Source organism: Calypte anna, chromosome 8 (assembly GCF_003957555.1).
Source record: "Calypte anna isolate BGI_N300 chromosome 8, bCalAnn1_v1.p, whole genome shotgun sequence".
In the NCBI taxonomy this organism is placed as follows: Eukaryota; Metazoa; Chordata; class Aves; order Apodiformes; family Trochilidae; genus Calypte; species Calypte anna.
The window spans coordinates 25,117,281-25,143,891 of NC_044254.1; the positions used below are offsets into that span (position 1 = coordinate 25,117,281).

General features: G+C 40.6%; 1 protein-coding gene across 1 annotated transcript in view; it reads left to right on the top strand.

Annotated features, from left to right (window-relative positions):
* The window catches only part of ZFYVE9 (zinc finger FYVE-type containing 9), a 60,682-nt gene that overhangs the window by 22,779 nt on the left and 11,292 nt on the right, over positions 1 to 26,611 (top strand). The window contains 10 exon segments of the mRNA XM_030454837.1: positions 322 to 2,385; positions 7,367 to 7,466; positions 11,013 to 11,189; positions 11,527 to 11,696; positions 12,460 to 12,583; positions 14,207 to 14,329; positions 15,449 to 15,604; positions 23,379 to 23,503; positions 23,505 to 23,604; positions 26,185 to 26,267. Coding sequence (XP_030310697.1) covers positions 322 to 2,385; positions 7,367 to 7,466; positions 11,013 to 11,189; positions 11,527 to 11,696; positions 12,460 to 12,583; positions 14,207 to 14,329; positions 15,449 to 15,604; positions 23,379 to 23,503; positions 23,505 to 23,604; positions 26,185 to 26,267 — 3,222 coding nt within the window.

Genomic DNA, 26,611 nt, shown 5'->3' on the forward strand with positions numbered 1-26,611 from the left:
GGCTGGGTTGGAAGGGACCTCAGAGATCATAGAGTCCAACCCTTAATCAGCAGTTTAAAGTTGCTTGTGCCAATTCAACCTGATACTAATTGGTGTTGCTCCAAAATTTCTGAGGCCCAGAAGCACTGTGCAAACACAGTACTAATGGTTGATTGGGGATATTGGTTATGGCAGACGTGTTTTACTGTTGTACCCATATTTGAACATCCCTACATTTATATTTGGGCCATTAATGTTGACTGAACCTGTAGCATTAATAAAACAGTGAGTTCTCTTATTTAAACATTTTTTCAGATGCTTATTTAAACATTTTTTCAGTAGTTTTCACCTACACTACTGGGTGCAAAGTGGAATCAGATTCTAGATCCTCCTTCTCGTCGCCTGTCCTTTAACCCATCTGTGGCCAATGTGAATGAAACTGCAACTCCTAATGAATGTCAACAGAGATTAAAGTCTTTTGCCTTGTCTCGTTCAGTGACTACACCATCAGGAGGAGGGGATCACTGTGCTAATGGAAAGGATTTTAGCACAAGCCCAGAGACCCCAGTCATGTGGATTGATGATCAGGCAGCAGCAGATGATCAACTGATTAAAAGAAGCAGTAATCGGGATGATCAGTGGAACACTGTGGAAACAGGAGAAAAGAAATGTGGAAATACAGCTTGCTTGCCAGAGGAGAAAAATGTACTAGTGGTGGCAGTCATGCATAACTGTGACAGAACACTACAAGGTGATGATGTGCTGGATTGTAAAAATTACAACAGTCAATCCCTAATGGACACTATTAGCTTTACACTGGATAATGAAAACCGACAGAGGGATCGGTTTAGTGTTACTGTAAATGGATCCACAGAAGAAGATCTAGATAGAGAAAAGGAAGTAGATCAGCTGTGCACTGAAAATGACTCTGTAAGTCATTTGATTAATGCTTCATCTGAAAGCTTGACTGTTGCTTGCCGCTCCTCTCAGTTAAAGGATGATGTTAATATGAGCAAAGATTCACTGTTTTCAGAAACTACAACTGCAGGGATTAATGCAGTGACTCTGTTACAGAGACCAGTTGATGGTACCATTACAATGCAAGAGAATTGTCTATCTATTGGAAATTTTGCTAGTGAAGCCATTCCTCAGAAAACGGATCTAGAAGCTAAAAACTCTTCTTCTGTCTCAAGCAGTGGAAACTCAGTTGTACAACAGGAAACAACTCAACAGTTACAATCTAGGCTGTCTGGGCTCCCTGAAACCTGTCAACCTAACGTGGCTGGAAGTGGCAGTAACAAGGAATGTGTTGCAGAGCATTTTGCCCCTGAGGATGTTGGTGCCACTGAAAGTGAAGTCTTTGAATGTGATAAAAAATGTGGCACGACGGAACTGCTCAGCGTGGCAGAGTGTTGCCCTGAATCTCAGGAGATGACTAATTGGGAACTGACAAAGTTGAATGAGATGAATGATAAGCAAACTCTGGGAGAGAATGAAAGACTTTTGCAGACAAAACAGCCTGATGAGGCATGTTGTAACAGTAAAGAAAGTGGAGATGGGATGATGGACGCAGGCGTAGACTTAGAAGGGACTGGTATGGATGAGCTTGAAGGGTCCAGTCTCTCTGATGTCACGGCTACATCAGATGCAAGCTCTCTGTCTAATGGTTGTGATTCCTATGGAATGCAGAATCCAGTTGTTGCTCATGTTCCAAAGACTTTACCCTCCAAGGAAGACTCAGTAACAGAGGAAAAGGAGATAGAGGAGAGCAAGTCGGAATGTTATGCTAATGTTTATGAACAGAGAGGAAATGAGACCACAGAAGGGAGTGGTCTCATTTTGAACAGGTCTGGTGACCACATAAAGAAAAATTATTTACTTAATCTTTGTAGTCAGGTTTCATCCATTCAAGGGCAAATTTCACCAAAACCAGTGACTAGTCTGCAATCTATCAGTGTTCCGTTTGGTGGTGCAAGACCTAAACAACCAACAAATCTTAAACTGCAGATTCCGAAGCCATTATCAGACCACTTACAAAATGATCTGGTTCCCCCAAATTGTGGAGGTAGCAGTAAAAACAAGAACCTGTTTGGTAAGACACAAGTAGGGGATACAGCAAACACGTTTCCTGGTGAAACATCTGCCTGTGTTACTGATGCTAACGGGGAACATTTGGAAGAATATGAATCTGGAGTCTCTAGTAGTTCGTGCCTTGCAGTAGCCCCAGATAGTCCAGACAATGATCTCAGAGCTGGTCAGTTTGGAGCTCCAGCCAGAAAGCCTTTTACAACTTTGGGTGAGGTGGCTCCAGTTTGGGTTCCAGATTCTCAAGCACCAAACTGTATGAAATGCAAGGCCAGATTTACATTCACCAAAAGAAGGCACCATTGCAGAGCTTGTGGGAAGGTAAGTTTGTATTTTGTGAGTGAACACCCTTTTTTTTTTTTTCCTGGTACTGCACAAAATCAAAGCAGAGGATTTCCTAAGCCACTGTCTATAGAGTTATGTGTGACATCTCTTCCTAAAAAGCCATGTTTGAAGTGGGAAAGAAAAATAGGAGTTTTTAAGCTTTAAACTATTGAGGTTCTAACAGAATAACTAATTGACATTTGTAACTGAGAGAATTATTAGCCTGTATGTGCAGTGTATTTGTTGAACAATCAACATCATCGAATTCATGTCAGACTGCTATAAAATGTCAAGGTGCAGGAAATTAGTTTACAGAAATTACTGCATCAATAATCCCATTAAAGATACTGAAGCACAGCAGTATGAATTGGAAACATGCTGTTGAATTGCTGGCATTCCTGCTGGTGTAGATGGTTCATCAACTCTGCTAAATCTTCTTTACTAACTTTTCTTGTATTTCTCTCATATTATTTTAAAGAATATAGTTTTGAGTATACAGTAAGTTATCTGTAACCTGATAAATGTACACACAGGGAGAAATTTTCTAATGAAGACAACTGAAACATAACTTCTGTATCATTTTGTGTTGTGTAAGAAATAATTTACTGTTGACTTTAAAAAAAAAAAGTTTTTTCGTGTGTGCTAAGTCAACACCATTTCTTATGTGGCAAGTGTATGGTAAATGATGATTCTGTAAAGCATTTCCAAACACCTTGTTAACCAAATATCTGGTTACTGGTTATTGGGTTCCCTACACATGGGAATTAGGAACTTAGGGAGAAATACAGTGATTCAGAAATGGTCAACCCTTTTCAAGTCCGTATTCCTAAATATTAAGATTAAAAGAAATCCCAACCCCCCCCCAAAAAATAGAGTAAGAGAAACTTTGGTTCATTTAATCCCTATCCAAAAGTTTTTGAATTGATTGAAAGACCTGCTGACTGCTGTGGGTGGTATCTTTTGCTATTGGGAGAGTGGAGGGAAGCAGAGTGACTTGAACAAAGGACCAAAACGAAGCAAATATATCTGAAAAACTCAAACCCTTATACCAGCTGTTTCTGGAAGCAGCCTGGCAGAAACCCCAGGCTTGCTCCTCTGGAATGGACTGTGGATGTGTCCCATTTGTCCCCTTACTAGCCAAAATGAGCGGCACTCAATCCTCTTTACTGCAACACCAGATAAGTAGATTTTACTCAAATTTGATTTTGAGACGTGCTGAAAAGTCTCCTAAAACACTTTTAGGACACTTTTAGGACACTTCTAACACACTTCTAAAAGCTAAGCAGGCATTGACTGTGCACTGGTCCAGGACTTGCAGTTACTTGCTTCTGCCCATCCTCTCACAGGTTGGTTGCAGTGGAAGTCCTCATGTGGAGCTTAATAACCACAGATGATTGGTAGCTATCATATGAGGTACATATGAGTCTGTAAGCATATAAATTAAAGGACTAGCTGTAATTTTAGCTTTGATGTGTTAACTTACACTGTTAGTTACGTAGGTCATGCATTTGTTTTTTATGAGTTTAACAATTTTTTATGAGGACCACAATTTCTGTTCAGAGTAATGTGTTCTGCTTACTTCTGTGTGTCAAACAAGTTCACTGCTTGGATGTAATTATTTCCCTGTAATGACTGGAGCCCTGACTTGCACAAATGAAAAGCAGAAAATGAAAATATCTGTAAACAAAATGGATAAAACTTGCCCAGAAAGAGCAAAGCCAAAAAAACCCTCAAGGGTGTTGGTTTTTTTTTCCCCTTCTTTTCTTTTTAAACTAACAAAGACAAGTCTTGAGAAGAACAACCAGCATTACTTTGGATGTTTTGGATGATATATGGGAAATCAATAGAATAAAACTTCCCCTGGTCTGTAGACAGACTTGTTTCTCAGATGTGAAAAATACATAATGCATGAGTATTTAATATTCTCAGAGCGTTCTTACAATAATCCTCAGAATTCCTTTTTTCTAGAAGCCTTTGTTGCGCATCATTATCTGGGCCAAATTTGCACACATGCAAGCAAAAGATGTGGCAGAAAATTCTGGTTTTTCATGCCCTTTTTTTCATTGTCTCAAAAAAATTATCTCTCATTAGTAAATGCTAAGAATGAGTATAAGTGAAATAATGCTTAGCACTTAGTGCAAATCACTTTGCTACACTTAATTTTTGTAGTAATTCCATGAGGAAAGAAACCAAAGGTTTTGACAGGCAAGCTCTGATGCATCTGACTGTGGTGGCTTGAGACACAGCTCTTGTCACCTGTCTGCTCTTGCCTTCTGGTGAAGATAACCATCCCCAAAGCAAGTTATGTTGACCATGTACCTCTGGTGTAGGTAACTACCACATCACTGGGATGCTTTCACTGTTTCTGTCAGGTGGATGAATCTCAAAAGAATTGGGGAGAGTGTCTTCAGCTCTTGCAATTATTTGTTTCTAAGGGGAGTCATGGGGCTAAATATTTTTGAGCACACACAAGCTTTAGCACAACACAAATATTTTTTTTAAGCTTTGTTAGCATCATGGCAAAGGACTGTGTTAGGGGTAGCTGTTTCATTTGGGAATGAATATTGCATTTAAAAATAGGTGAGTGGCACCTGGGAAGTCTGTCTCGGTTTTTGATTTCAGGATAATAATTGCAAAATTGATGGAAGATATGAACCTCAGGGGAGTGCTAGAAAGTAATACACTTAGAGTAAATGCTGAATTAAAATTAAGAAGCTGAAGAATGTGTGTGAACACATTCATAAACTTCATGTTATGTGTTTGTGTAGTTCCTAATGTCAGATGAAACAGTCATCCTTATTAGGAAAACCAGAAAATCTGTATGTCATCTTTTTACTGACAGCCAAACCCACATTATTTTCCCCACTAATATATAAAAATAATCACCAAACTTCCTAGCAACTAGTGCCTTAACAACTCTGAGTGAACCTAAAAACTCTAGTAACATTTCTTTGGCACTGCTATGTTATTTTTTATAGCATGACAGGCTAAGATAACAACTTGGTGATTGTTAATAAGACTAAACTGTCAGTTGTGCAGGATCGTGTTCTTTTTCTGCATTACTATTGCCAGAAGGCTGATGTAGCCTGAGAGAAGTGTAGATGTTCTGCTTCTATTTTATCTTTTAATATTTAGACCATTGCACTTGGGAGCTTCGCTGGATGTACATTGGGTTGATAGAGAGTCCTAAATAAGACAGTAATTTTTGTTGGTCCTTCAGTTGTGGTTGGACATTGGTTTTTCCATGTTCAATACTGAGCTTCTGATAGGAAGTTTCTCCCAGAGAACTGAAACAAGGTCAAATGTCTCTAAACTATGCTGTGGTGTTGTTATTAATATTCAATATTCCCTAGAATGCTTGTAAATTTGGTTAAGGTATAAATGTAGGAATCAGACTTTAAAAAAAGAATTACAGTGGTTTTTTTTTTATTTTATTTTTTTTATTTTTCATGTATGCAAGAGAGTTGTTTTTATTTTTGTGTGAAAATGGCAGCATATATACACTTATGTTTTGTTTCTGAAATGTTTAATTTGAAACAATTAGGAAACATCAAAACTGTTTGAAATGAGCCATGGTGAGCTCTTCACATTTGTTTTCCAGCAGTCACGGTGAACTCAGAGCTTATTTAACATGTGCTTATTTTAAACACTTGCCACTAAAAGACTGCGAAGGTAACAGATTGCAAAGAGGTTGTAATTTGGTGTGGTCTTTGACTTGGCTGAAATTTAGTTAGGTTTACATGTATTTCTATATGAGAATCCTATGTAATTTCTTGTCTGTATTACAGAAATACTCGATGCAATGATGGAATAATTTTTTGGTTTAAGAAAGAATTATAGATCATAATAAAGCAAGTGAATTGTCAATACCCACGTATAATTAAAATGCAAAATTATCTCTTGATACCTGAACTCATTTGTCAGGTAGCTGCTGCTGCTTCTGGATTTCCTGAGTGTGACAGAACCTTTCTGCATAAAATGGGTGTTCATCAGTACGTCCGTATCACCTAAACAACAACTCTGAGGAAACAGCTTTGTTTTTTTTAAATAAAGAAATTATTATTATTTCAAACAAATAAGAAATCATTAGGGCACTGAATTTTATGTTCTGCAGGACTTGGAGATTGCTGTTGTAGGATCACACCTGGATGCAGGTGTTTGGTTTGGTGCATGCTCATGTGTTAATGGTTTTGCTTGTCTGGAGGAAGCCTCAAGCCTGTTTTCTGCCCAGGACTGGGTCAGGTGAGCAGCACCAGCAATGTAACTGCATCTCCCCAGCAGGCCAGTGTGCATAAAATGCAGTTCCTGATTTCATTGTGAATTCACAGAAATACAGGCTTTTTATGTGTGTATAAAGAGAGCAAGATTTTCTCGCAGTACCAGTGTCATTCAGCTTTCTTCAGTAATCTTGTTTTGTGTGTTGAACACTTAAAGCATTTTGATACATTCACTTAATTCTCAACTGAGGAATAGCTTGTTATATAGGAAGAGATTAAACAACTAGAATTGCTGATACAGATGAATTGTCCTGCTGCAAATAAAAACGACCTGTTTGAATTAATCTGTGCCATACCAATCTCTTCTCTAGAGAAAACTTGTGTATTTAACCAGAGCTGATTCTAGCAAGTACTCGGACGTTTTCAGAGGCTGAAGTGAATTCTCAACTTGTTAATTCTGTGAGGGATTGCAAAGTGGTAGGCAATTTATTAACCTATTGTCATTTGTGTCAGACATGTTTCAAAGAACACCACGGTGCAGTATCAGGAGAACTTGCATTTATGTGTTCCATGTAACCCTGCTTCACCGGAGTTAGAAGGAAAGCACTGTGGGCAGGTATTGGTCACCCTGGCTTTAGTGGGAAGATACTGATAATTTTTCTCCTTATTTTGCATGTCTTTACAGATACTCTCTTGTCCAAAATCATCAGTTAATAATGTATTTTTGAACAACACTTAAGTTGTTTCCCCTTTGGTTCCAGGTTTTTTGTGCAGCATGCTGTAGCCTGAAGTGCAAGTTGCTGTACATGGACCGCAAGGAAGCGAGGGTGTGTGTAATCTGCCATTTGGTACTGATGAATGGTAAGTGGGAAAGGAATCCTGAGGTGCAGTGCTTCACTGGCTTTGTGTTGAGCTGCCATAATGCTAGTAAAAAAAAAAAAAAAAATTAAAACCCAAGACACTTTATTTGTATGGGTAAGTATTGTAAATAAGCAAAGGCCCTTGAGAGATCAGTGTGGAATCCCTAAACTAAATACTGTTAACAAAAGGCAAGAACTGGTATGGTCACAATGAGTCTGGATTATTTCCTTTGAGAAAATCCTGTGCCAGTGTTACAGAAACTGTGAATTTTTTGGTAGGTTTTTATTTTTTATTTGGGAGTCTACTGCCTGTCTTTTGATGCCTGAGTAGATAACCTGTTACACTTCTGTATTGGATGCCAAAGAGAAGATTAATGCAGGTGTGCCTCTTCTAGACCATGCACTGGAGGAAAATAGGAAATAAAAGAAATAAATCCAACCCTTCCTTCTTCCTTAAATCCTTGGTGCTAGAGTAGGAGCTCTTGTCTAAAAATCTGTCCACATTTGTGAGTTTGGAGAGTCTGTCAGAGCCAGCATGGTGGTGTGGCTGAAAGCCTGGTGTAAACACAGGACATGTGAGAGTGAACACAAGTAGCTATGACCTTAACAGGTAGAACAAACAAGAAGTTACATTACCTCTGCTTGGTGTAAGTAGAGACTGTGTTTGGTTTTGACCAGAGAGCTATGGAATCTATTTTGTATTTTGTCCATTATTGCATGAACACTTTAGTTCTGTGATATAGAAATGGGCAATGTTCTTTCCACTGTGTCTTGAGGCCTCTGAAAAATTCTGTAACATCCTGTGCTGGCAGTTACATTTGGGTGATTATGCTGTCCAGTTGACTTCTGTCCATGACACTGAGAGAACTGTTGCAAAAAACTCAGTGCTCAGTTTTCATATCTGGAATGGAGAAGGTCCAAAAATTGAATTAGTTGAGAGAGGATCCATGCGAGTGCTTAAATAATGAGAAAACCTTTCTTATCATGAGAAATTCCAGGCACTCTTTCTTTGATTTATTAATGGAAAGGTGAATAGGTGAATTGATCTTGAGGTATAAATATATGTCCTGATAACTGAGACTTGGTGAAAGAAGTTCCTTCAGTTAAAGAGGGAACAGTTGTAGGTGGAATGAGAAGTCAGACAAATTCAGGTTCTAACTGCAGACTTTCAAAGGTTGGTATAGCTAAATACCCTGATAATTATTGAACAGTCACCACTGAATTTCCATTGCTGCACTTTGATGACCTTGCTGAAGGATTGCTGCAGTGGACTTTAACAAGAATTAGTTAGGAAAGTGGTGTTATATGTCAGCATTCAAACAAAGTAATTTTGGCAGTATCTTTACATTTTACTGCAGAGGAGATTATTTGGTGTTTTCCAAAAGATCTGTTAGGTTTTTTGGCATCTAACTGAACTTGGAGGCTTATAGCTACATTTTTGTTTCTCCAAAGTAGTTCATGATTATGCAGGTTTGGTTGAAAGTAACAGTCTTCTTAGTCTTGAGGTGAGCATCCAAAATAAATAGACTGTTTCTGTTATTAAGCAGAAATATATTTTTTTCTGTTTCAAAAAGCTTAATCACTCTGCAGAGGTAGGTATTACTAATTTAGTTATTACTACTTCCTTACTGTAGGGCAGATGTGTAGAGTCACAGGAAATTGTAGGCTGTAATATCTAGAAATTAAACCCAAGTCCTGATGGTGACGTTGAAGTGGTACTAAAATGTTAAATTTTGAGATGGACAAATTAGCCCATTCAAGGTGTACAAAATCAAGGAATTACACATACACTTGGCAAGAGACTGCTGGCTCCTTTGAGTGGTGAGTAGGATTTATTTTCATCTGGGGGAAGGGAAGAATCTCAAAATGTTTCAGTTGAAACCAGAACTGTTCTTGTAAAAAGGCATAATAAAATTGATCATATTATAACGATTTCCTTTTAAAAGCATTTCTGTTCTTTTGCCAGGATGGATGCACACTAATGGCAGTGAACAGTGACACCACTGCTTGGGTTATCACTGGGAGTGCTGCCTGCATGCTCAGGTGTACTTGCTCCTGGCCACCTCTCTGTTCCAAACCCTGCTGCAGTGCTTTGTGATGATGCTGTTGGTCACTGCTTGGTTAGCCTGTAGCCTGATCCTATCTGATCCCTCCTGATCAGTTTTTTTTGTTGTTGTTACAGGTTTGGTTTTGTTTTTTTTCCACTCAGTGCAGCAGGCTGAGCATTAATCTTTGTAGTCTTGGAACTAGGGGTAGGAATCACACTTTTAAAGTAATTTCACTTGATGCTTGGTATCTGGTTTGTGTTTCACTGGGGAGGGTTGTATGTTTTCTGGCACTTTTCCATGGCCAGGCTATGTGTTCAGTAAGTTTCCAATGCTATTTTTACTGTATCTTCAATTGGTAGTTATGCTGAGTTGACATTTTGCTTGATTTAGAGAAGGCTTTAAAAATGTTCAATTACCATGCTATGAATTTTCTAATAAAGGGATCTTAGAGATGTAAGATTCCTTTGTGCATTTTTAACACTGCCTTCTTTCAGGACCTGTGCTTTAAATTAATATAGAACTGCTATTAAAAAACAAACAAACACCACTTCAATTTAATTAATCTTTTCAAATGGAAATGTCAGTACCTTTTCTGTTAGCAGGCATTTCACCCTACTGGTTTTGTAGGTTGATGGGAGGAAGCAGGGGAGGTTTGTTTGGCTGTGTTCTGTTTGTGCTTTTTTTTTTGGCTCTTGTTATTTTCACAGCTCATAGCCAAAGGAACCTAGAGATGTACAAGGTTTATTCAGGCTTTATAGCTGCTCTGAGAGGTGGCATGATATTTATGCCTGGCTAGAGGAATGTATTTGTTTGTAACATACTAATGTGGTTGAAGATGCAAGCACACGTGATTTTTCTAGTGCCTTGCATAGCTAAAAGCCTTCCTTGCAGATGAAAAATAAGTACTACTGTGGAGATGCAGTCTGTTTCACTAGCTAGAGGAGAGATTTCCTTGAGATTGATGCTGCTGACAAAGAAGTTTTATGTGTTATTGTTTGGGCAATAGAATTAAGGCTCAAGTCAAACCTTCAGAATTAACAGCGTAAGGGTTTTATTTTTGGTTTTTTTTCAGTTAAGAATATAAGTTTTTGATCTGTACTGATCTGCCCTAGATACAAAGAAATGCAGGGTGCTTTTTCTCATATGTAAAAGGTAAATCTGCTCAAGTGTCCTCTAGGTTATAAAACATTTGTAATGGGAATGTCCATCTGCTCACATAGTGATGAATTTGGCATGATTGAGATCAAAATGTGTTATAATTTTCAGATAATATTTCTGTACAAAGTGATAATATTATTGCACAGGACCAATACTGTTTCTTCTCCTGCTATTTGAATTTTCTTGTTTAATTAATCTTCTGAGTTTTTAAATAAAGGAAGAGAAATGATCTCGGGAAGGGGGCAGGGTCCATCCCTACTATAGCCAATAACTTAACACAATGTTTTTGGCTGTTAAATTACTTTCTCTTGCTCTTGTTTCTTCTTCTTTCTTTGCTTTAGCTCAAGCCTGGGAGAACATGATGAGTGCCTCAAGCCAGAGCCCTAACCCTAACAATCCTGCTGAATACTGTTCTACTATCCCTCCTTTGCAGCAGGCTCAGGCCTCGGGTGCCCTGAGCTCACCGCCTCCCACTGTCATGGTACCTGTGGGAGTTTTAAAGCATCCTGGAGCAGAAGGTAAAAGCCCATCACTTTCCTTCAGTTTATCTTTAGTAAGAATATCTGTAGTTCATCCATTCCGAATACTCCAGCTGGTACCAGTTGTGGTGTTCCTGGCCTCAGTAGGGACATCAGGTTTCTAAGGACAAGTGAACTATTCTCAGTAGATGTGTTAGTACATGATGGAACCATAGGCATTGCACTAGATGATGTGTTAAGTCCCTTCCAGCCCACCTGTTTCTGTGTATAAATTTTTTAAAGTTTTGTTCTTCAGAACTGAATTTTTCCAGTCAATGTTGTTGAGGGATCTTAAGTCCTGTTATAAATTACTTTTTTTTTTTTTTTCTTTTTCTAGTGGCTCAACCTAGAGAACAAAGGCGTGTTTGGTTTGCTGATGGGATATTACCCAATGGAGAAGTTGCTGATGCAGCAAAACTGACAGTGGCTGGGACAACTTCCACAGGAACCTTAGCAGTGTCACATGATCCATCAAAGCCTGTGACCAACAACACTTTATCAGCAGAAGTAAGGCAACTTTATGCTATTCAGTGCTTAAAACAACATGATTGCTTTGGTTGTGAATAGTATAATGGCTTCCATGGTGATTTCTAAGAAATGTGTTGAGGCTTCTCTTAGTCTGTTGATAGCAAGTGTCCTCACATATTTAAATTTTGCAGAGAGCTGAAACAATTATATATTTTCAGCTGAACTGAAATTGTGGGCCAGAGCACTAAGCAGTGTTTGAAGTGCTAGGTGAGTTCCACGTGTTCAGCTGTGCAGCCTGTGTATGAGGAATATTTCTTTATGAAGAAGATTTCTTTAATGCATTTTTAAGAAAAGCTGAGTCATGGTCAGTAAGGACTTGGAAACAATGAGATTGGCACAGCACAAAGCATAAAAATAACTTGCTTTGATACTTCTCAGAAAATGATGTAGGCAGGAAAGTGCAGGTGCAATCTAACAATGTTAAATCCACCATACCCCATGTGAGTGGAGTTGACACTTTGCTAGAGGTTTAGATGGGCAGAGATGCACTTGGATGTTGTAAAGAAACGAGTATGTGTGGTGCTAGAGAAGGAGGTGCCAGTCTCTGTCTAAGCAGATTTTTTAGTAACAGCTCATGTCCAGGAGCTGTCATGTGTCACCAAATTATTTGGTGCTTCTGGTTCTCCAGCAGACACAGCCTCCTTCACCTACATCTAGTAACCTTAGTAAGCCAGCTCTGACATTTTAATCATATTACTTTGGTATAATGGACTTTTTGTCCTTCCTTGTTTGGTTCCTATAGATGGATAATACTTCTGTATTCTCGGGAAATATAACTCAGGTTGGCAGTCCTGTTGGCAGTGCAATGAATCTAATTCCTGAAGATGGGCTTCCTCCAATTCTCATATCCACTGGAGTAAAAGGAGGTGAGGATATAATTTGGCAGCTAGCTTTTATACTTACCAGCTGCAATTAACCAAACAGTTACTGTGTCTATTTTAAAAATAAGGTGCTGGCAATACGCTGAGTATTTTGAAGACATTCACACTGAGTACTGGAGGCTAAACCTTGTGACACTCATTTGCACCACTGGTCCTAAGTAGCATCAGGAAGAACCTCACCTTGCAGTGAAATTACTGTAAGAAGTAAAACACAAAGCAGAAAGAAAATTAACTCCAGTCCAGCAATATGTGCTGATTTCTTCACTAACCGGACTGTGGGGAATGTTTCATACAGAGGAATATTTTAATTAGACTTATGAATATTCATACTTCCTTTCTTTGAAATTCTCTTGGAACATCCTCTCTGGCTGAGCACCCCCAAAGTCCTGCATTCAGCAGCACTATTGCACAGCTTAGCCCACAGTGAAGCTTTTAGTGACTGTAATGTCCTCCTCCCAAATGGAGGGGAATTCATAAAATTAAAAACTAATTTTTAAAAGGCTAAAAAAAAAAAATTATTTGTTTATCTGACAACTGTTTCTCACAATCTGATTCATCAAATCCTTTGATACATTCAGGGATTAACTGATTTTTTTAATCTTAGATGTTTTTTTCTATTGAATATTTTGCTGATACTGCACATTTCTAGTGCTAAGCTGAAAGTAACCTTTTACTGCAGGATAGTGTCAAAACCAAAATATGAATAGCATTTAATTTCAAAACAAATTGGTTCAATCCTGTGCTAGCTATTCATGTGGGTGCCCAATTATTCAGTATCCTCCACAAAAAAGAAGTGAAACCACAAGATACTTTTCAGTTTGTATGTAGGTAACCTCACAGAAATCATATTTTTTATGCTAAATTGATTTTTTTCAAAAAAAAGCTGTCACATACTGACTTTTCTTTGCAGCATTTCACATCTGATACTCTAATTCTATTTTAGAAGATTCCAGAAATATTTTTCACATTAGAAAGCAAAATTACCTTTTTTTTTTTAAATAGATAATTTTAGCTGAGAAGATAATACATTTCTCTCAAAATCTGTTTCCATCAGTGAAACTATTTTTTGTTAAAGCTTAAAAGCACAGTAGATTATAATCATGTGGATAAAAAAATTCTATTTGGTAGTCATCTGGATCTAAATGTAAAGGTACACTAGAGATATCTTTGAAGTTTCATGTTGGGATCCACTTACACTAGATTTAGACCTTCTGTGGCTTATAAAAAATGTTGGTTTACATAGTGTTCCCCTCTTCTTATTTTCCTAGTAGCTAATGCACAGAAAGTGTAAATTATATGACACAGGGACAGACAGTGTGTTGGTGTGTGTAGCCCAGCACTGATGTTCTTGTGCTTTACTGTGATATAAATGACAATTAAATAAAAGCTGACTTGTAAAACAAGCTGCACTTTTCCAAAGGAATCACAGAGGGTGTACACATAGATGCTATCAAAGCTTGAAAATACCAGCCTAGGAAACAATCAATCAAACCAGCAATACTTGAATAAAAGGTCAAAACAGCAAAAATCACCAGAATTTGGGTTATTTGATTGGAATGCAAAGTACTGTGCCAGTAAGTTAAGGACTTCACTGTGTGTTTCTTTCAGACTATGCTGTAGAAGAGAGACCCTCTCAGATCTCTGTCATGCAACAGCTGGAGGATGGTGGTCCTGACCCTCTTGTATTTGTTTTAAATGCTAATTTGCTGTCCATGGTAAAAATAGTAAATTGTAAGTTTTTATTATTAAATAAGGCTTGGGGTCTAAGAGGAGAAATGTTAATATATATATTGTTAGTAGGAACAGCAGAATTTTTATTTGGTAGGACAGACTCTTAAAAATGTGAATGGATTGAAAAATTTACTTGGCCATATTAAATTACCAAAGGCTCTTTTCCAGTGCTTTAGACATCAGTACATATAATTTCATGTAGAAAATGTAATCTAGAGCCTCCAGTCTTGAGTTTGGACATCAGTGTCTCCTCTCCAGCTTGGCAGGGCAAGGTATTTTGTGACCTGCTCTTTGGTTCCTGAACTCATTTCCCCATTCTGAAAAAAGCAAAAAGGATTCCACAGTTATATGCAGGTTCCATTCCACTGTGCAGCTTTCCTGGGATGTGCATGTGTGTGTGTATGTGTGTAGTTGTGTTGAGAGAGGAAGGGATGGAGGGGGAGGCACAGGGATGGCTTCTCAGGTTAGTGCCTCAGTTGATATCTGCTGGGTAAGAAAATATTATTTGAGAAACTGAGAAAAGACAGTTTTGCAGAAAAATGTTTTCCTTCTGTGAAAAGTTAATACAAAAAATAAGATGCTTTTTATAAACCTTTCATTTTTAACATGTATAAAAAACAATTAATATGCACCTATACATATTGGATGAAAAATTTTATTTCAGTAACAATATTCTCATCAAATGAACTGTGAGGCTTAGAGCGTGTGTGAGGCTGAACACAGTGACATCTCATGAAGACACTTGACATCCATCTGTCCATCTTCAGAGAGAGATACCACTGTCTGAAACTTGTTCAGGATGATGGTATAGACAGCCAACAGCCTGGCCTTTTCCAGCTTCCTTCATTCCCAGTTAAATCCTGACCTTTCATTTGGATACTAGGAGCTGGAATGCTCTGCTCTTCCTTAGCTGTAAACCAGGAATTACTGACCTGCTTTTTTTTTTTTTTTTTTTTTTTTTTTGATGTGCTTGCTTGCTGGGTTACAGATTTAGAACTGAATTTGTGTGACAGATGCCACAGTCAGACCTGCTGTAGGACTAATTCTTGACAGTGCTGTCTTCATGTAGTGAAATTTAGGAACATTTTATGAAATTATGATTTTCTTTCCTCTCTACAGATGTGAACAGGAAGTGCTGGTGCTTCACCACAAAAGGCATGCATGCAGTGGGGCAGTCAGAGATAGTCATCCTCCTCCAGTGTTTGCCTGATGAGAAATGTTTGCCCAAGGACATCTTTAACCATTTCGTGCAACTCTACCGGGATGCCTTAGCAGGTAGGAAAGCTTTCTGCTAAAACTGCCTTGGAGAGATTGACCACACTGGGTCAGGGACTCCCATTTCTGTCATTTGGCAAGTGTCTGGTTTTGTGTAAAAATACAGAAACAGAGAATAAGGATCAAAGCTCATAGGGGGCTGAGCAGTTGTTGGTTATTAGTGTGCAGTGTTCTGTTCGTCTTGCCAAGTAAAAATATTAATGAGGTGCTGCTCTAAAGATCTTCCAGTCTTCCTCTGAAGAAATTTGGGCTCTAAAGGCCATAGACTGGCAGAGGAATGGAGCAGGAGGACTCTGCCTACAAGAAGTTTGTGCACAGCAGCCATTGCTGACTTCCTGCTCTGCCAGGTGCTGGGGAAAGGGAATACACAGAGCTGGCATATCTGAAATAAGTGCTGTCCTTCTTTCAGCAGTAACTGTAGTAGGATACTCAGCAGGGCTCATGGGTACAGCAATCAGACTGCTGGGGTTTTTTTCAGCCTGAAGGCAGGGTAGCTTTTAAAGATACAGAAAGAAAAATTTGAGGATCCTTAAGTATAGGATGTTAAATATCCCCAAACCAGGTAGGTAGTTCAGAAATTTGATTCCCACAGTGTGTGTTGTCTAACGACACATTATGGAGAGACTATTTATATTATAAAGTATTATAAATATATATATGTATATGTGTGCCTGTAATGAATTGTAGGGCATTTCATTATCTCTGAAATTTTAATTTTCGTTATCTCAGTTGTAAGATGGTGTTATCTAAACCTTTACACATTTGAAGTAAGTAAATGGACTTCCACTTTTAGCTGTTGTTGGTCCTTAAAATAAATTATTGCACAAGGAAAAATGCAAGTATTTGGTTCTGCTAACTTAGAAAGTTAAGCTAGTGTTTCAGAGGTGAAATTGGATCACACTAAGGTTCTATAATGAAAATACATTTAGGAAGGGTTCTACATACCATTTGCAAATGCCTTTGGAGTGACTGAACCCAGCACTTCAATAAAATGATGAAACCTATCTTTGTTTCCTAAAATGTCTGAATACAACAAAGGTGAGGTTGCCAGGTTCAGAGTGCACTGTTATCACATATCATAATGGATCTTGTGTACACTGGAAACAAACACCTCTCCAAACCTCACTTCATTTGCAGTGCTTTATCTTCTAATTATGATGTTATTCAGACAAAGATAGATATGAAAAATTGTGTGCATGTGTGCACTGTGTATATTGCAGATATAAATCCAGCTTGGGGTGTGTGTGCCATGAAGCTCTGTATAATTACACTACAGAACTACATAATTTATAACTCCTACATAATGTATTTGGAATTCTTTTTTAGTGCTCTAGTGGTAGTAATTTGATACCCTATAATTGCACTGGTGAAAAGAGCTTGCTTACTGTTGGACAGTTCTTAATCAGAAACCAAATTTCACTGTTTAAGAATTCCACTATGTAATGGTTGTTTTTTTGGTATGATTTTCCCTGTGCTGTATTTCAGATATGTAGTAGAAGTAGAAAAACACCTTGAGTTGCTACACACTGAAGCTGTAGAACATAAACACCTTGATGAATTCCCATAGCATTTTGTAGTGCACTGTCTCAATATCCATCCTTGTTTTCTTCCCAAGTCGCACATTTTTGGGAGGAAGAAGTGTATCTGAGCATATTTGCAGCTTTGCCTGTTTTAATCAATTTTCAGCCAGGGAGAAGGGTTATAATGCTGTAGGGGTTTCATCTGGTGGTTGTAATCCCTTGGAGGTTGTTAGCAGCTTGCAGGCTGTTGTAGATGGAACTACACTTCCAAAGGGGTTTGTTTCAGGGGTACTGCATCTCTCCTGGTGATGAGGTGATAGACATTTAGAGTAAAAGCAAATTCCCATTAGAAGTTAGATACTGTTCAAAGCCCTTTCTCATGTTTTCATTTTTTATTGTATAATATGTTGGTTGAAATTTGTTTTGCCATCAGGAGCTGAGATAAATTCTGGGGATGTTTTTTATTTATCTCCTTTAGTAAATGTTTTCTTTAAAACAGTCATAAAAGAAAAAGACAGGTAGGGTGTTTTTATTGGAATGGAAACAAGAATTACTTCTAGTGATATTGATTTTGGTTTAGAGTGATTTTAAGTTTCTTGTTGTTTTCATTTTCAGCTAAAAAATACAGCATTCCCCTCTTGTTGACTGAATTAAAGGCCATGTCTGTAGCAGTTTAATTTTTCATGAGTCACACTTAACTTGCCAGCTCTCCCTGCTCAAGTTTGAATCCTGCATCCCAGTCTAGAGGCACAAACTTGTACAGGTACTGGTGCCTCTGCCCAGGTGGTTCTGCTTTCTTCAGAGGGTGACCTGGTGACCTCTGCTGGCCCAGTCCTGCCCTCTGTGCCTGGTGTTGCCCTTGGCCATTTGCAGCAGCAGCTCTGCCTTGTGCAAGGGGTTGGCAGCAGAGCCCAGGTCCTCTCCAGGTCATGCTTCAGATTCATCTCCTGGCTCAGCACAGGGAAGGTGCCAGCCTGGTGCAGCACTGCCCTCAGCCTTCACCAGTTTTCTTACTGGGAGTCCTCAGCCTCACCGTGGTCTGGCGTTAGGATTTTTTTTACTTGTAAAACAACTGAGAAATTTTGAAAGAGCAGTGGCATTTTTCACTATAGATTGCATGCATGTGAGTTACAAGAAATTGTAAAATTGTTAATTAAGGCAGGAGTTAATTACTACTTGGTTTCCATCCATTTCCCCCCCCCCCCCCCCTCTGTCATCAAGCTCCCTGTCATGCTGTTTTTCTTGTTTTGAAATTGAAAGCTAGTGATTTCTGTTGTGGCTGCAGTAGTTGTAGTAGTAATCCCATGATTATCCTTGTCTGTTGGCTATAAGCCTGGCAGGAGGTTGTGTGAATGGAAAAATGAGAGCTTCTGTCCCTCTGAATGGGTACTTTGAAGCAGTTGGATGTGTTAATACAGAGCTGCCAGATATGCCCCAGTGAATCAACTCTTTGGTGGGAAACAATTAATGCCACTGTCACTTTTGTAATGAAAATGCAAATCTGGCAATTGCTTGAAATGGCTTTGGGATCACCCTGGTTTTTGGGGTATTCCGGGTGAGGTTGGATCTCCCAGTCCCAGTTTTGTGTATTTTTTTTTTTTTTTACCCATCCTGGTTTTAATTACTTAAAGTGGCAGCTAATACAAACCAGATCTAGAAATAAGCCATGGAGATGTTCTGAATGAAGAACAGGTGAACTGCATGAACAATACAGCCCTGCAACTGTGGTGTGGAAAGATGGATACAAAACCAAGCATCCTATAAGGTGTGAGAGTGATTGTTGGGAAGAGTGCCAGAGAACAGGCTGAGGAAGTTTGGAATGCTGGTAATGACTGATAGTGAATGAAGCATTATGTCCCTTGCCAGTATGAGTGAGTTCTGTCCAAATTACTATCTGATGTGTTCCCATAAAAAGATGCTGAGGATGCTCAGAACTTTGGATGTTGAGTTTTTACATGTTTTTTCTCAGTTTTGGCATGTTCTGCAGGTATGTTGTGCCATCAGGTTAGGTTCACAGTCTTGTGTCTCCTGTGGTGTGGTAGTGACTGGGTCTGCATTGCTTTTCCAAACATTATCTGCTCATTTGCTCCTGAAGAAAATCCAGCTGGCAAAACCGTCACCAGGTGAATATTGCCCTGCAAGCTGGGGGGGAGTGTGGATCAGCTGGAAGGCAGGAGGGCTCTGCGGAGGGACCTGGACAGACTGGAGAGTTGGGCTGATTCCAACAGGATGAGGTTTAACACGGCCAAGTGCCGGGTCCTGCACTTTGGCCACAACAACCCCATGGGGAGCTCCAGGCTGGGGACAGAGTGGTTGGAGAGCAGCCAGACAGAGAGGGACCTGGGAGTCTGGATTGACAGGAACTGAACATGAGCCAGCAGTGTGCCCAGGTGGCCAAGAAGGCCAATGGCATCCTGGCCTGTATCAGGAACAGCATCACCAGTAGGTCCAAGGGAGTGTTTCTGCCCCTGTACTCAGTGCTGGTGAGGCCACAGCTTGAGTCCTGTGTCTAGTTCTGGGCCCCTCAAGTTCAGGAAGGAGATTGAGGTGCTGGAGCAGGTCCAAAGGAGGCAACTGGGCTGGTGAAGGGACTCGAGCACAGATCCTATGAAGAGAGGCTGAGGGAGCTGGGGGTGTTCAGCCTGGAGAAGAGGAGGCTCAGGGGAGACCTCATCACTCTCTACAACTCCCTGAAAGGAGGTTGGAGCCAGGGGGGGGTTGGGCTCTTTTTCCAGGCAGCTCTCAGCAAGGCAAGAGGGCAGGGTCTCAAGTTGTGCCAGGGGAGGTTTAGGTTGGATATTAGAAAGAATTTCTTTATGGAGAGGGTGATCAGACATTGGAATGGGCTGCCCAGGGAAGTAGTCGATTCTCCATCCCTGGAGATATTTCAAAAGAGACTGGATGTGGCACTCAGTGCCATGGGCTGGAAACTGCAGCGGTAGTGGATCAAGGGTTGGACTTGATGATCTCTGAGGTCCCTTCCAACCCAGCCAATTCTATGATTCTATGATCTCATGCTACAGAACTGGGATGCTTTGGGTTGCAGAATGCTGTGGCACGTTGTTTGCTACTTGGCAGCTCTTGGTTGGTATTGGTGGCAGGGGAATAAGTCTGAGCAGCTGGAGGTAACTTCCCCAAGCCACATGCCTGTGACTCCCCTGAAACTGGGTGTTAATACCAGCTGTTTGACTTGGGATGAACCAAAAGATACAAAGCATTCAGTAGGAATTTAACCTCACTGGCATCACCAAATAGTGAGGGCAAGAAACAAACGCAGGATCTTTTTTTTTCTTTACCTTTCCTGGTATAAACTATTTTATTTGAGTCCAGAAGGGATTGCCAAAGTGACATGCAAAGTTCATCAGAGTCAGATACTTGTGTGAGGAATTCAAACAGCATGGGTCAGGACTGAAGGGAAAGTCACATCAGGGGATAAATGCATGGGTTTTTAAGGGAGCTTTAGGTACTAAAATCAAGGGTAACCCAGAATAACTGAGAAGTACTGACCTCCTGCAGATGATGCATGTGTAAGGCCCTTCCTAAGTAATGTCAGTTGTCTGATGTACTGGAATTTAATATGTAAAGGCAGCTTTGTGTTCACTCTGAGATTACCTCTTAAAAAAAAAAAAAAAAAGTGGTATTTCATAAATTACAGCACATGCTTTTGAGAAGGACAGCTTTTTTTGAAGGTTTGTTTTTTTTTTTCCTGACAGTTCAACTTTTTGAATCAAGCTCCTGAAGCACAGTTAGGTGTGTGCTGAAGATGTGTAACAGTGCTGTGGGTTGGGTTTGACCATGTCAGGCTGGGAATAGCAGCTCACAAGTTGAGGCCTGGAGTTGGAACCACCCTCAGAGATAGAGCAGAACAGGCTGACAGCCTCTGGTCAGTGCAGAAATGTTTGTGGGGAAAATCCCAAAGTGGCTTTTTGACTTGGGTATGCTGATTGAAAAGGGAATTAGTGAAATGTGTAGGAAAACACTTGATTCTTCCCATGGTCTCCATGTAGCAGGCTCTTGCATGCTCTTAGAAATAATAAATTGCAGCACATTTATCTCATCCTAATTGTTTCTCCTCTTAATAGTGGTAATCTCCTGAATCTTGTTCTATCTGAGCTGCTTGTGTCAAATGGAGTAATTTACAACACTGTTGTGACTTACAGGTGCAGAGTGCTGAACAGCTTATTCCACTCTGAGGTTTTTGGGTTTTTTTTCATGTTTCTGTTCGCTGGAAAAAAAAAAAATTCTTGTTAAGGCATCCCAAGTGCCTGAAAGCTCCCATCTCCCAAAATGGAAAAAATAAGTAGTTGTCCCCTTCTGCTGCAGCACTTGGCATCAGTCAGAAGTGGAAGTGACTGATTGCTGTGTCATCCTAGTGAGCAGTACCACACATCTCAGATCTACAGGGTGCTGTACAGCTTCTCTTGGCCCAACCTCTTCCACACAGAACAAACTACAGGAAAGTGTGCAGAATTCAGTTCAGTTCATGCACTTCATGCATTTTAAGGTTAGAAAGGATGATTATGATTATGGTCATGTTGTTGGAACTGAGAAACTCCCTAAGTAATCTTACTACCAGGCCTGTAGGTTCTATTTGGGTAAGAACAGATGGGAAGGGAAAAGGGAAGCATAAATGAAGAAGCAGAGATTAGTGAGGGTAGGTGGGAACTGCAAAAGGAAACGGGTGGAGTTGAGATAAAAGGGTGCCAGCAGCTATTTTAGATAAGTGAAGATCTTCACGAAAGGATATTAATGCATTGGCTTGCACTCACTAGCAAGATGCCTGAGTTGGTGCATTAGCCATGTGTTCACTGGGCAGGCAGTAGTGTCACAGCACAGGCTCAACAAGAATTGCGTTTGCATGTGGACAGGATCAGTGATTTTCAGCAGCTGACAGTTTCTGGGGTAGCTCTGTTGATCATGTCAGTCCTTGTAGCTACTTTCCACCAGGTATGCTCAGCTGAGCATTACAAAAATTGTAGCCACTATTAAGAGTTCTGGAATTTGATCTGGATTGGTGGTGTCTGTTCTGGTGTATCAGTAAAATTACAATTCATCTTCTCTGGCTGCAGGTGGGGAAGCCTGGAGCTAATGCAGAAGCCCAGGAGGCCTGCAGGAGTGCCTCTAACCCATGAGATGCCATGGGTGGTGTGATCATCCACTCTGTGCTCACTGAAATTACTTGTATTTTTTCTTTGGGAGCAAATCAGTGCTATTAATATATTCACATGGAGAATTGTGATCAGTGGTTCTGTTGCTGTCATCTGGAAAAAGGCATCACACCATGGCTCTTTGCTTCAATGCTAAATGCTGTGTTGGATGCTGTAATAATCTAATCAACAGCCAGATTCACTCAGCCATTAAAGTGTAAACATTTTTGAAAATTAACAGCATCAAAGAATAAAAATGTGGGTAAAGATGAGTGATGTTTCTCCCCTGCGTCTCTCTCAGTTCTGCTTTACACTAAGTGTACTAATTAAATAAACATTCTTGTGCAGTTCTTAAAAAGACCCAGATCTTCAGACTGTGTCTGGGCTGGCACCCCAGGGCTTTGCCTAAAGGAAAGGACAAGCAGTGGGTGTTCATCATTAGGCTGGGTGCACAGCTCTGCTTTAATTGCAGCTGGGTCAGTCAGCAGCAGCTTCAGCAGCAGAAACCCCTTGAGTATCTGAGAGGCACAGAACACAGGATTTGTTTGGGTGCTCTTGCAGTGTTAGGGGGAGTTTTCAGGTACCACTCTCTCAGCAGAAATATGGACCTGAGCTGTCCCTGCTCCTCCTGCCTGTCCCTGGGATGCATCATCCCCTCCATGACACTGCCTCTGGGGCATATCTCAGGTGGTTGCCCTCCCTTCTCCCCCAGGAGAGGTGGAAGCTCTGTGATTGTGTCTTAGGAATATTTGTGGCTGGGGCTCAGTCAGTCAAGAGGTCCACGTGCACGTTCCTACAAAACTGACTTCCTACCAGTAGTAGCCACTGAGTATCTCCAGAGTTGGATTCAGGTGGAGATACCCTGGCTGTGGTGGCTCTAGGCTACAGCAGCTGCTATTCCATAACAGGGTTTTGTAGTTTTGCAAATGAGGTCACCTGAGCCCAGTGTGCTGTAAATCTTGGTTTCTTGTGTGATTAGTTAGCCATGAATGCTTCAGGAACCAAAGCGAGTTTGGTATGGATTTTTTTTTTTCCCCTTCTGAAAAACTGTTTAAATTCTTAATATAGCTCTCAATCCAGTGAAATAATGAGCATTTCTGTTCACAGGTAATGTTGTGAGCAACCTGGGGCACTCCTTTTTCAGCCAGAGCTTCCTTGGAAGCAAAGAGCACGGAGGGTTCTTGTATGTTTCAGCCACCTACCAGTCCCTGCAAGACCTGGTGCTCCCAACCCCCCCCCTACTTATTTGGAATCCTCATTCAGAAGTGGGAGACTCCCTGGGCTAAAGCATTCCCCATCCGGCTGATGCTGAGACTTGGAGCTGAATACAGACGTAAGTAACATTCATTCTTTTAGCTGCAATTATTCCTGAAGGAAAATATATTCTGGTTTGGAACACACACACACACACACACTCCCAGCCCTCAATTGGTACCTGTCAGAGCCACACAAGCCTAAGCAGGGAAGGAAAAATTGTATTTCATACCCACTTTGCATCCAATTAAGAGCAGAGGAGTTCTGAGGCCCTGGTGTGACCTTCAGCCTTTTTACAGCTGTGCTGGTTGATCAGGGAGGTTTTTTTGTGGAGATAAATCTGGTTCTGAGCAGCTGTTTGGACTTCACTTAGTGACCTGAAATAGTTACTGTGCAGAACAAATCTGATTCAGCTGATGTAGTTAGGACAAAGGGGAGCCTTTGAGATATTAAGCTCTTTCTCTGCTGAAATGCAAGAGCATTTGCTTTTAGGTTTTTAAAACCAGGCTCATTTTGCAGAAAATAACCATACATGTGCAGAGGCATCTAATGTGGCAGTTTGTTGCAAAAATTCAGTTGCAACTGGGAACAAACAATTAGGAGAGAGTGTTTTAGTTAAAAACAGCAGTTAGGATGAAATGCATGAAGTTAGGGCAAAGTCTTGCTCAAAAAAACATTTGGCATCACTGGAGCAAAGAGGTTATTGGAAGTCTCTCCACCAATCATGGGACAAAAATTTGCTGCCTTGCTCACCTGCTGTTTCAATTAAAACATTTTGTAAATTTAAATTGCTATGGAAAGGGTCTGTTAATTTAAAAAAAACAAACTTTAACAACATAAGTTGAAGAATATGCTTCTTAGGGATTTGTAGCCTTAATGTTTGATATTTAGGGAACATTGGGGATTTCTCATAGAAGACATGTTAGTGGAGAGGAAAAAAGTTGCTTTCTAAGTTTGCTTTCTAAGTTAAACTTTTCTGAAGAAATATTTTCTGTTAAAGGTGTGCAGTTTTTGGTGGCTTTTTATGTAGTGTGTTTATTCCCATCAGAAAACAAACCAAGATGCTCATGTTTTGGGTGTGACATCTGGGTTTGAACACAGAAACAAACGTTTTGAGATGCACAGACAGAAGTAGCAGCTCTGAATGTGTTGGGAAGCTGCAGTTTGAGTCACTCCCATAGCTGTGGCTTGGACTCAGGCACATTCACTTGTGCTGCGACAGCTGTGGCTGCATTTCTGTCCCAGGTTTCCTTGGATACACCCTCTTTTCTGCAGGAATGGTCAGGTTCTGTCCATTTGTCCAATGCTGCTGATTGCAGGAGTCACTCTGGGTTGCTTGACCTCCAGAAAACATTTACTGACCATCTGCAGATCAACTTTGCAGCTCAAGAACTGGGAATTCAGAGCATCCAGGATGCTGCTGAGCTGCTCTATGCAGCCAGGGTGACAAACTCTGGAAACTCGGCACTCCTTGGTGCCTCGGGGCATGAGTTGGAAGCTCTGTGTGTGTGTGTGTGTGTGTTGTGTAGGAGCTTTGATGCTTTCCAGGCCATCAGTGTTGGAGAAGCTGGAGCTCATTTCTCTCAGGAAATCCTGGTGATGTTATTCAAACCTGCTGAGCATTTGCAGCCCCTTCTGACTGACTGACTGACTGCACTGGGAACTGTGAAGCTGTGCAGCATTTTGGGAAGTCAGGCTGAGTGTCTGCCTGAGGACAGTTTGGGAACCTTCCTTGGATCATGTGTTTAGAACCCTGGCATTGCATCTCACTGCATGAGTCATGTTTCAAGCACTGTTATGGCTTCTGCTGCAACAGAATGTAATGCAGCCAGAGCCACACACTGCACTTGGAGTTGTGTTATAGATGTTTTACAAATATGCTTAAGCCAGCCAAGGAATGGCTGACATACCATGAATGTAATTTTAATTCTTTTTGACATGTTCATGTCAAGAGAACTGGCCACGTTCTTTGGAAATTATGAAAACAGAAAATGAATTATTCTCAGTATTATGGCTTGAATGTCACATGTCACCCACTGGAGCTAAAGGCTTGTGATGCTGTAGTGGAGAGCAGCAGGATGGCCATAAAAAAAAAGCCATTTCCCAGAAGCAGCTCGAGAAAACTGTTGTGAAATGAGGCAACCAGGTGCCACTAATTGCCAGGTAGTGGGCATGAGTTTGTTAAGCCCACCTGTGCCTGATTAGGGCCTTTTATTGGCCCCCTAATCCTGCTCATGCCAGTGGGGGCCCGCCCTAATCAGGCACAGGTGGGCTTAACACAAGCTCATGCCCACTGCCTGGTAATTAGTGGCACCTGGTTGCCTCATTTCACTACAGAAAACCATTGAGAAAAGTCATATTTGCAATCAGTGTCCAAAAAGCCAGGGTTCACTCTTGCAGTGTGGCACTTGTAAGCATTCAACAAGGTTCTTCCTCTTTTTTTCTGGCATGGTGGGCAAGGAGCCATGTCACACTTGTAAGGTTAAACCCTCCTTCCCTCTTCCTTTTTAAAATCCACTCTCTTTTCCAATCTCTTTATTTTGCTGCTGCTTACTCTCTGCAACTGAGGGGATTGTATGCAAGCCTGGTTTTGTAGAGTCTTAATATGCAAACTGGAATCTGATCTTTCCTGTTTGTTTTTTTTTCTTTTTTCTCCTAGTTTATCCATGCCCACTTTTTAGTGTCAGATTTCGCAAGCCCCTGTTTGGAGAGACAGGACACACGATTATGAACCTCCTTGCAGTAAGTGCTGGGGCTGAGTTTGCACCCAAACCATTTGGGTGAAGGGTTCAGTGTGGGGAGAACTCTGTGTGGGGAGCACCCCTGCTGCAGAGAGCAGCTGGCATGATTAGAAGATGCCCTGGGGAATCACCTTGGGGTGATGGTGCCTGCTGTTCCTGATAAAGGGTCTTGGACTGAATCTGGATTGGAGCTTCCAACAAAATGGTGAAATAGTTAAAAAAGTACCCAAATCAGCAGCCAAACCCTGGCTGCCTGAGAATGTCTGGATCCAGCAGCAGGTGCAGGAGTTGCTCAGATGCCTTCCTCAGAAGTGCTGGGTCATCACAGGGTGCAGTCCCAGCTCT